Source organism: Alosa sapidissima, chromosome 15 (genome assembly GCF_018492685.1).
Source record: "Alosa sapidissima isolate fAloSap1 chromosome 15, fAloSap1.pri, whole genome shotgun sequence".
Lineage (NCBI taxonomy): Eukaryota > Metazoa > Chordata > Actinopteri > Clupeiformes > Clupeidae > Alosa > Alosa sapidissima.
This window is the reverse complement of record NC_055971.1, coordinates 4,909,611-4,920,475: the sequence shown is the minus strand read 5'-3', so window position 1 is coordinate 4,920,475 and position 10,865 is coordinate 4,909,611. Positions and strand designations below refer to the sequence as shown.

The following is a 10,865-nucleotide window of genomic DNA, read 5'->3' as shown; positions in this document are numbered from 1 at the left end:
CGTCATCAATTCGGATGTCGTGCAGTACTTGCATGCGGCGGCAGTGGATAACTTGTAAATAGAGCTGCTGGCTAACATGTTTTTCTAAGATTTCCATAGAATTGTCTCCATGCGCACATTTTGGTGATATTTATTAAACAATCGAATGATATCATGGCAGGGAGTCGACTTGAAAAATTCGGCACTGTGTTCACACGGTACGTTCGGCTATTCAGCTTGGTCCCTTTCAAGGTTATCATAGTCATTGGGTTATTCCTTTTGTTACCTAAAGGCTGAGCTACACCAGGCGCGTAACTGAAGCGTTCCGTTCGTGTTGTGTCTGCTGCAACAATTAGCTTCCATTATAATCAATGGAAGTAGCTACACCAGACGTGACAGTGGGGCGTACGTTCGAAAAAAATAGACCATTAATCTAAAATGGATTTTACGCGTCGCGAACGGAACCCTTCAGTTACGCGCCTGGTGTAGCTCATACCTAACAGTTTAGTTGGCTTGCGGCTTTCTTGAAGCAACTTCAAAGAATTTCATGGTTTGTATGTAGGGTTGTTTTGTTGGCTATTGCTTCAAACCTTAGATGAACAGAATACTTTTGTGTAATGTTAAGAGTGATGATTTAAAAGTCTAGGAAGGCCAAAAGTTAGCAACACATGATGTTCAAAACAATAATGCATGTGTCATGTCTGCTTGACCATTCAACAGAGTGTTCAGATTATGCACTCACCTTCGAAGCAGGCCATGCCATCTACAGTAGCCTAGGCCTACATATCTATGAAGCCCTACACCTTTTTTTTCCTTAGAAGATTGAATAGATAGATAGATACTTTATTGATCCCCAGGGGAAATTCAAGAATAGATGACATATTTAGGATGCTTTTATGTGAAAATGAAGAGTTACCATGTGGATACATTTTCCAGACTCTTTACTCTGTAGGCTACCTGAATACAGGTTTGTTGGGCATGCCCATCTGCCAGAATGTTTGACCATTTAACTCATATTTGCTTTACTACTGCTAGTACTACTACTATAGCTACTCACTGGCACCAGAAATCTTCATGGAACCTTGGGAGTGCAGATTTGATTTGTAGGTCTCCATTGAATAGACTGCATTTGCTTATTCTAGGGCAGTGTTTTTCAACCACTGTGCCGGGGCACACTAGTGTGCCGTGAGAGATCATCAGGTGTGCCGCAGAAAATTACTCAAATGTCACTCACTGGTCCAGAAAAGCAACTGTTGCATCAAAGAATTTATAACCACATGCTCTCATTGATTGTATGATTACACTATTTGTGGTATGCAGGCATTGTACAACGGGGGCCCCATATCCAGTATTCACAGAATCATCACATATCCAGTTCATAACAACAATTAAATTAGATATAGTCACCTACAAATGAAACAGAGGGCGCTTGTTTTATTGAGCAGGTCTTGCATAGAAGCCATAATAAGGCCATATCTGTGTATTATTTGAAATTTTAGGCTATGGTATGTTAATTTCTTTCTTCACACAGGATGTTAGTGAGCCGTGGGACATTTTAAGTGTCAAAAGTGTGCCGTGGCACAAAAAAGGTTGAAAAACACTGTTCTAGGGAGTGCTATTGCATATCTGTATCAAGGATTAGGACAAGGATCACCACAAAAATAAATGGTTGTAGAGCACTCATATGGTCTATCAAATGACACCAACAGAATCATAGAATAAAGTTGCGTTTGATATTAAAGGGTTTGAATGCTGCTACAACAAGTGTCTAAAGCTTTTGGTTCTGAAAACAATATTGGATGGTGAGTTTCCACCATTGATTAACTGACTCCTCTAAAAAAGCCTTGTTTTTATTTCTTTAGAGTGAGAGATTTAATGCGTGCGGGTGTGATCAAAGAGAAAGACAAACCGATTTGGTACGATGTGTACGCTGCATTCCCACCAAAGAGAAACCCGCTTTACGTGAAACCATTGACCAGGACGGTTCGAAATACTGAGGATAAAGTGCCAGAAATATTCTACAGAGAAGATGTAATCCGAGCGTAAGTTTGAATCTTTTATTTCCAGTCATTTTGTCATTTTATAATTAGACTGTCTGGATGTACAATATGAGCAATTAACAATTATATGTGTTTCATTTGCATGTCAAATTTTATGTTGTCATTACAATGTCAATGTAGTCATCCATATTATATGCTACTTGCAGGAAATTTTATGACACATATGGGAATGGTCCAAGAACGATCGATCTGTCCAAGTCCAACTTTGTGTCAACATGTCAAAGGTATGTCTCAATATTGTGGATTGATGAATCACATTTCGTTCTTTTGTAAAGGAAGCACGGCAACATATCTTCTACACTGATTTGTAGGGATGTAACGATGCACCGTGAATCGGTTAAAAATCGTTGCAAACGTGTGAAAATTAAAACCGAATGAAAAAATTAATTGCGATGCAACTAAATGCCCATAAAGAATAAATAAATCGATCTGCGCAGCGCTGCAAGATCGAACGCAGCCGCTGATTTGACGATATCGGACCAGGAAGCCATGGAATTTTCTTCCTACAGATACAGATCTTGTTATACTGTAACCTCTCTGTACACAACGTTTACAATATATTGGTTTGTCTGTAGAAGCCTTGTCTGAGGAAGGGCAACCTTGTGTGAGGAAGGGCAGTGTGGCCTGAAACGTTACACTTGTGGTGATTAAACCATCTTATCAATTGGAGCTCCAGTGTATGGACTTTTTACTCATGTCCATCTACTGTAAGTCTCTTTGAGTCCAGCACTTTAATCTCTGGGATGTGTGTGCCCCTTGCACAAATTTGTAGAAACCCTCACCACACTACCACAGAAGTGTAATAATATTTTGAGCATTGTTAGTGGTATAAAATAGTGACGTGGCACCTTGCCCTGTTAGTATCACTGTAAGCCCATTCAGTGATAATGCAAATCAATAGTCTTGCTCAAAACGCCATAACATAATTTTGCTCTCGATCAAAAGTTTGAAGTTGTTAACTACCGTAAACAGACCCTAGGTTGTCTTTACCCCAGAGTTACACTTTGAAGCCACGTGGGGAAACTGAACAGTCCAACCAGTACTAGACTATAATGAGCTAGCCAATTAGGCTACTTTGTTTATAATATTTCAAGGCTTTAACCAGTGCTGCTGACAGCTGAAGCAGCAAGAGACAGAAAGATCTATTGGAGCCTAATGTAGCTTAACAGCACCTAGGCTATAATATCTGCATAATGTTTGCTGTCATTAATAAATAATCAGAAATACAGTATTTTATATTTTTATATAAGTAGTTTATAGCCTATAACAATATAATATTATAATAAAAAATTATATTATAGGAATATTATATTATAGGAATATTAAGCTATACATAGCCCATATGCCCCTCCCCCTGGTCAGACACCTTAACTAACATATTTTCTGTGGGAAACACCGACTGCAGCTTATTCAAGTAAAAACATTGTGAGAAAATTGCATCATGAACCTAAAGTCGTGAATCATATCTAATCTTGAATTGAAGGTATTGTTAAATTCCGATAGATTTGTTTATTCTGTGACAAAGTAGCACTGCATTTAAATTCAAGTTCCAATGTTATTTCTCCCCTGAGGGTAACTGAGAATTTTGCCGTGAGTCATAGATGACTAGAAAAATACCACAGACAACAATACTACAATTTTTCTACAATTCTACCAAAAAGTTAGCCTGACGTAGTCATACTCAATTCTAGTCAGAATATGAGTCTGATACTGCTCCATTGGGACATAATTATGGGGCGTGTTTCAACCGATACAGGGGGGGAATGCCTCTGCACTCAATTGGATAGACCTAACCAATCAGAGCAACGAAATAGCTTACCGTTAGGTGTAGGAAGAAAACACACAAACCATCCTTCTTCACAAATGCCTTAACATTGTTTTCTGGTCTTTTGTAAAAGTTAGTGCCGTCAATAACTCCTAGCCTACAACACTCATTAGCGAAATCTAAGAGATACGTACTAGGGTAGGATATTAGGAAAAAACAGATAGCCTATATCCCCTCCGTTTTTAAAAATAATTCTGTTGAACACTGATATGCTACAAACATGTTAAACAGCTGGGAAATCAGAGATTTCAAACGAACGAGGGAACATGTCGCAATGCAACAGCGCTGTTTTCCCTTGATGAAAGTGAAACCACGGGTTTTCCCACATCTCAACTCTGGCCAAAGTTTTCAGAAATAATCGTTTTCAGTGATAAAACCTCATTAAATAATATGCATTTTCCATATGGGGTCTTAAAAGCCATGTATCCGTCTAGCCACAGCTTTTTTGTTTCAAACATAAGCCTAATCTAAGCGTACTCAGATGACGTGATAGACCAGGCGCTGTTGCTCACCTGTCCATCATCTTAAAGCCCGATTTGATTGGTCCGCCTGATCTAGGGCGAGCATACTTGCTCCACAATGGAGCAATGCCAGACCGAACTTCCCAACCTCAAATGTTGTGGGCGGGACTAAGTTCGGAATGGCACCCAGGCTACCAAAAAGTAGCCCAGGAGTACAATCCTGACTAGAGTTCATTATGACTGTATACTGAAACATACAGAAAATGATCAATCCATTGGCTTGGTGTTTGGCAGGTTTGTGGAGAAGTACAATGAATTGCAAAGCTCTGGAAACTTTGAAGAAGACGGCCTCTTTGAGGAGACCAGTAAGGCACTTCTGGCAGAAGGCATTATACTCAGGAGAAAGGGTGGTCCCACAGTGAGTTCTTCTGTTGTCTGTTAATTATAGTTCTGTGATAAGCAAGTGTCCCATACTCGATCAGTGGTAGTATTGCTACTTGGTATCGGCAAACACACATGCGCATTTGACTAACCAAACTAGTTGCCATTAACATGTTCTTTTTGTCATTAAGCGTGATGTAAGTCAAACCTACTATTGTGTTAAATTGTGTAATTATTCAGTAGGTTTCTTTGAAACCTTGATGTTTCATTTGTTGAGCTGCCTACATTTTCTTGTGGGAAGATGTACCATTATCCGTTACAGTATGATCCACTGATGATGATCCAGTTTTTTTTTTCTGTTAATATAAAGAAATATATTGTAGCAGGAAAGTACATTAAATAAATATGATCTTGACTTGAGTATACAATACCTCTTGTCCTGCAGGTGGCAGCAGAACACAGAGACCCTATACTGGCCATGAAATTGACCAAAATGTTGGCAGAAGAGCAGCAAACCAACACAGCAGCAGATGAAACGACATCAACACTGAGGGACCAGACACAGACAGAAACACCGACCACAGATCCCAAATCCTCCTAAATACACACCTGCATTTGGAACTCACCCCTTTGTAGCACAAGACCACACGGAGTGTGAGGATTATCAACATACTGACCATTCATTCGGCTTGGTCTCTAGTTTAAGACATGACCTTGACTACATTTTTGAAGTTACACATGAATGGAAAGGACTATTGATAGTCTGTCAGATTTATGGGATAGATTCTGTCCAGAAGTCTGTATGTTGTGTGTGTGTGTGTGTGTGTATATTTCAGCTGCATGTTTGTAACAATTTTGCCACATATTATATGGATAAAATGGGGTAGACGCACTAATAAAAATGTATTTACAAGGTCAGAAGTCTGCTTCAACAATCTTTAAAAATAGGCTTTAATTAAAACAATTTTCATCAGTCCTGCCCCAAGTCCCTTGTGCCTCCTGGGAAAGGCTTTGCTTGCATTTTGTTGTGAAGGTAGCGTTGTAAAGAGCAGTGAGGATCTGAAGCTTGACACATCTCAAAGTCAAAAGATATGGCTCCAACACGTCATGGTTCAGAGGGTGCTTTCATAGCTACACAATCGATGAATGCCAGCACAGTAGAGCACGTCCTGTCTGAATCAAGTCTACATCCATTCAGAGTAGGGGCAATTTATACGACATAAGCATATGTTATATGCAATCTTATCAAGAAAAGCAGCTTTCATTTTGCAAAATGAATCTGGTGTAATAATGTATAAGTTTAATTTTATTTAATGATAAAATAGTGAATTTTAACAAAAGGAACATTCTTGAAAAAAGGCAGGAATATGGGAGACTATCTGAGCCTTCTGCCTATAACAATGAAAATTCAGCAACCAGTTATTGAATAATGCTTCACATTTATCATGCATGCATGCCATGAATCAACTGTAATTTTATATGATGTTTGGAAATTAGTGGTATTGTGGAGTAATTGGATAATCTTATTTCTGTTATATGACCAACCGCTTTGTATCTTCCTATCAATTCTTTCTAACATTTGAAGATGTATTTGCAATTAGCAATATTTATTTATGTCTAAATATTAACAGTATAGACTTTAGTGAACTCACCTTTTCCAGTTCACAATTGGTGTTTGGTTGGTATGGCAGTTGTCATGATGCTTAACAGGAGTGGTAATAGAGGGACTTGGTGGTCGAGCTGGAGGTGCCCAAATGCCTACCATCGCTGCCTGCCACACATCATTGCCATTCGCCTTCTTGGCAGCTGTGCTGCAATTTTTCCCTATTTCTTTTCAAAGTGTCTTCTCAGGCAGGTAATTAACTCTTCCCCTCTTCAGCCAGACTTCTGCCAAGGATATCTGGATTATAGATGATTCCAATTAAGTATAGACAGTAATTGCATTGATCCAAATGCCATTCTTTCCAGCACTCAAATGAGCAAGAACAATTTCTGAGTGCTTGCAGCATGGTAAATATCAACTCTAAAGGTGTCTTCGAGCAACAGTTCCGAGCCACCAAGAGGATTTGAATTTTCTTATTGAATTCAGGTGGAGGAATTACCTTTGGTATTTTCAGATCTGACAGCTTTAAGGTCAGCATAAAGAGCTCACTTAAATGTTGTCGGCAAATAATTATATACCTCAATCCAAATTTTACAACAAAACCTTAATAGTGTGATATGGAGAAAAACACCCATATTGTACAGTCATCATTTGGAGTAGATATAAAGTCTATAAGGTCTATAGACACATTGAGAGAGCTCATACAGTAAGGTAAAATTACCTTACACATTGCTTGCTGCTCATATTTCTGTGTATGAATTAACAAAATCATTGTTACTTCATTCACTTCATTTTGTCAAAATGATATTTTTTGAATATATGACAGGTTATTATTTTGTCCTGTCTGGAAACATGGACTCCAGGATTCTCACTGTGCCCACCTCTGTTGTTACCACATAATGAAAAACTAAATTAGGCTTCAAGTCATCTCTCTCTCCCTATCTAATTCAGTTCAATTCAATTCCACTCTAAGCTCTATCAACACAACCATAGTATAATACAGTACTCTATCTCTTTCTCCTACTCTTTTTCTCTCAAAATCCATCCATCAAGTGAGGCCAGTGTTCTGAATGAACGTATAGAATTGACAGTTTCCAGCATTCCATGGTCAGTTTTTGTTTTTCTTTGCTGGCTATTGTGTCATAAAGATATCTCATCTCTGTACTGCACTGGAGCTGTGCACATCTTAATTGTCTCGCCTCGTCGTGCACAATAAGACACAGCTTGTCAGTCATGGTGATGGAGCCGTTTCTAAAATGAAAAAGCCACCGGCATTGTATGTGTGTGTGTGAGACATATATATGTCTATCAAGTCATCTTTTCATGCTGCAGTAGCAGTAGCAAGCATTTGTTGAGCCTCATTAAAAATCATGGAAATATTCAAATCAACTAGTGTTGAAAGGAGCCCAATATGATATGATCTAATATGAATTAAGGCTGCTTATATTGTTGTGGCCCTATTGATGATATGAGTCAAACAAACACGCAGGTCACATCCTACTGTGGTTGCATTGTCACACCTGAATCTAAATTCATGTGTTCAATGTATTTTTGATACATGTGCTTAGCCTACAGCAGCATCCATAATCCTTTCAACACCAACATCAAGCTGTGTTAAATGAGATAATGATTCGCTTGAAATAGTTTTTGTCAACCAAATCCCTGCGTTTGACAATGCAGCATTCATGAACTTGAAACTGCATCACCACTAGATGGCACTGTAGTGTCATTATTGTTATCAGTCAAGCGATAGTGACCTTCAGCCATGGAATAGTGAGTTAGTCAAGGTAATTGTGTCTGCACAGGTGAATATTTAATTCTTTGAACATATGTTGTTAAGGACAGTTTATATTTATGACAAATAAAAACTGTTGTCCACAGCATCTAGGTATGTGGCACATGGCAGTGTGCTGTCTCATACACCATATAAGGGAAGAACTTTTTCAGTTTCTTTCAATGATACTTCATCTGCCCCCTTATCTTATGGTGTTCCACAGGGATCAGTGCTTAGTTGTATTTTATTCTCACATGTACATGTTGTCACTCAGTCAAATTATGAAAAAGCACAGTATATCCTATCATTGCTATGCAGATGATACACAACTGTATCTCCCATTTAAATGTGGTTCCTCTGGTGCTCTAAACCCATTGCTTGATTGCCTAAAAGAGATTAAACAATGGATGTCGACCAATTTTTTAAAACTGAATGAATCCAAAACAGAAATTCTATTTTTTGGTTCACATGAAGCTGCAAATAATGCAATTAGTGAACTAGGGTCTTTTGCCAGATTTGTAAAACCTTATGCAAGAAATCTTGGCTTTCTACTTGACCCTGATTTTAAATTTGAGAAACAGATTAATGCTGTTGTCAAGTCATCTTTTTACCACCTTAGAATCTTAAGTAAAGCCAAAACTATGTTTTCTTTCAAAGACTTTGAGATATTGATTCATGCCTTTATTTCATCCCACCTGGACTACTGTAACTCCCTTTATTTTGGTGTCACTCAATCCACTCTATCCCGACTTCAGATGGTGCAAAATGCAGCTGCAAGGCTGCTCACCAAGTCTAAAAAGACACAACATATTTCTCCAGTTTTGAAATCTCTGCAATGGCTACCAGTGAAATTTAGAGTAGATTACAAAATTCTTCTTTTTGTCTTTAAAGCTTTAAATGGACAAGCACCCCAATACCTAAGTGAGCTTGTACTTTCACTGCCCTCCCAGAACTCTGAGGTCATCAGATAAACAACTGCTTTCAGTACCTCAGAGTCGTCTAAAAAATGAAAAAAGGTGACCGTGCTTTTTCAGTAGCTGGGCCCAAGTTGTGGAACAACCTCCCTTTTCACATTAGATCTACACCAACTATTGGTGCTTTTAAAGCCAAGTTAAAAGAACATATGCTATTAATGGCTTTTAAATGAATTGTGGAATGTAATTATAGGCTATATATATGTACATATTATTTTAGTTTTATTTTCCTGTTGTGTTTTTTTTTGTGTGTGTGTCTTGATTCATTTTGTCTTATATTATCTATTTATTTATGTTTTTGTTTTTTTTGAGCACTTTGGTCAACTACAGGTTGTTTTAAATTGTGCTATATAAATAAACTTGACTATGACTATATAGCTTTTAGTCATCTGGCAGTTGTACAACATCCTACGGAATTCCAAAAGAATATGTTCTTGAAGAGTGAGGTTCAGTACTTCAGTGCTGTAATAGTTTTAAAGCATTTTAGCATTTATGAAGAAAATATAACGTTGACATAACTTTATGTCATTTCTGTCCTCATAATGACAATAATGATAAATTATAAACTGTATGGTTATTCCCAATGCTTTATGTTTTTTTCTGAATGTTTTTTTCTGAATCTGAGAAAAACAGCAGGGTAGAAATATAGATTTTATATTGATGTGTGTGTATGAGAGAGAGAGAGAGAGAGAGAGAGAGAGAAGTAAGAGGTACCCTTGTTGGCTTTGGCCTCTGTAGCAGAGGAGGCCCAGGTGCGACAGGAATTAGGGAATAAGAGGCATGAAAGTAGTAAAAGCCAGGCGACCATGACGGTCGCCCTCAGAGTAAAGGGTGCGATATGAATATATTTGTGTGTGTGTGTGTGTGTGGGGGGGGGCAGACTGCTTCTCTCTCCCCTTCCCACCCCCCCAGCCTCCCATCAGCAATAAATAACAGGGGGAAACGAATACATAACCGAGTGCCCCATGACAACTGAAGGAGAACAATTGGCACGCTGTGCTCCAGATGATTGGCAGGGTTCGCTCCCCCCATCTTCTCTTCTGAAGCCATGGCAAATGCCAGCGGATACATTATGCATATGCTCCTTCCTGGGCCCGAGTGGCAGAGCAGAGGAGAAAAGAAGGAGAGGAGAGGAGGACAGACAAGTTTTACTCTGATCTGACCACTTTACTTTTTGTTTGTGTATGACGTATTTTAGACGTAATCAAAAAAAAATCAGTGAAGCCATGCAGAATAGTGTCTTTTAGTTATTTTTAAATTTGATTACGTCTAAAATTCAGGAAATTCTTCCAAATGGGCTTTGTGGTCTGTGGGTGCCAAACATTTGAGGAGTAGTGTCATGGCAGCATAAACAACAGCACACCCAAAACAAACACGGGGCAGCAAGACAGGGAAGGAAATGGATGGACTGCCACATCTGATTTCTTGCTAAGGAGGAAGTGTCCACTGACTGGAACTGCCCAGCAGATGAGAGGCGCTGCCGCTGTGGATGCCAGCATGTTTGGAAGCGCCCTGTCTGCCGCTTCTCTCCTGGATCAATCAACTTTGCCCTCATCTTCACCACTCTCCTCTAATTGCGCATGATAGATTTAGCTCTCTGCCAATACATCTGCCACTCTGCAATCACTGACTGCACTTTAAGTCACAGGGCTGGGCTAGAAGGCAGTTGTTTGAGTCAACAGTGAAATACTACTCACATTTTCCACTGACTTGAGGTTGTTATGCTTCATTCAATACTATCTGCAATGAATATTGACAATACAGCTTTTAAAGATGGGTACTGTCATAACAATGATTTCTAGTGTGAC

The 10,865-nt window shown here is 38.8% G+C and overlaps 1 protein-coding gene across 2 annotated transcripts; it reads left to right on the top strand.

Moving 5' to 3' along the window:
- mrps23 (mitochondrial ribosomal protein S23) lies at positions 1–5,624 on the top strand. Of its 2 annotated transcripts, none has more exons than XM_042064534.1 (5): positions 1–197; positions 1,842–2,021; positions 2,186–2,263; positions 4,620–4,743; positions 5,152–5,624. In XM_042064534.1, exons 1-5 carry the CDS (start codon positions 154–156, stop codon positions 5,305–5,307), a joined length of 582 nt encoding a protein of 193 aa, XP_041920468.1. In that variant the 5' UTR covers positions 1–153; the 3' UTR covers positions 5,308–5,624. The 2 variants fall into 2 exon arrangements, with proteins under 2 accessions (XP_041920468.1, XP_041920469.1); XM_042064535.1 differs by lacking the exon at positions 1–197 and adding an exon at positions 453–529.
- The last annotated feature ends 5,241 nt before the right edge of the window (positions 5,625–10,865 follow it).

Bases quoted from the DNA above. Each gene is read 5' to 3' on its own strand.
- mrps23 (XM_042064534.1), top strand. From the start codon at position 154: ATGGCAGGGAGTCGACTTGAAAAATTCGGCACTGTGTTCACACG. The intron at 198-1,841 runs GTACGTTCGGCT...TTATTTCTTTAG, and splicing joins TTCGGCACTGTGTTCACACG to AGTGAGAGATTTAATGCGTG. The intron at 2,264-4,619 runs GTATGTCTCAAT...GGTGTTTGGCAG, and splicing joins TTTGTGTCAACATGTCAAAG to GTTTGTGGAGAAGTACAATG.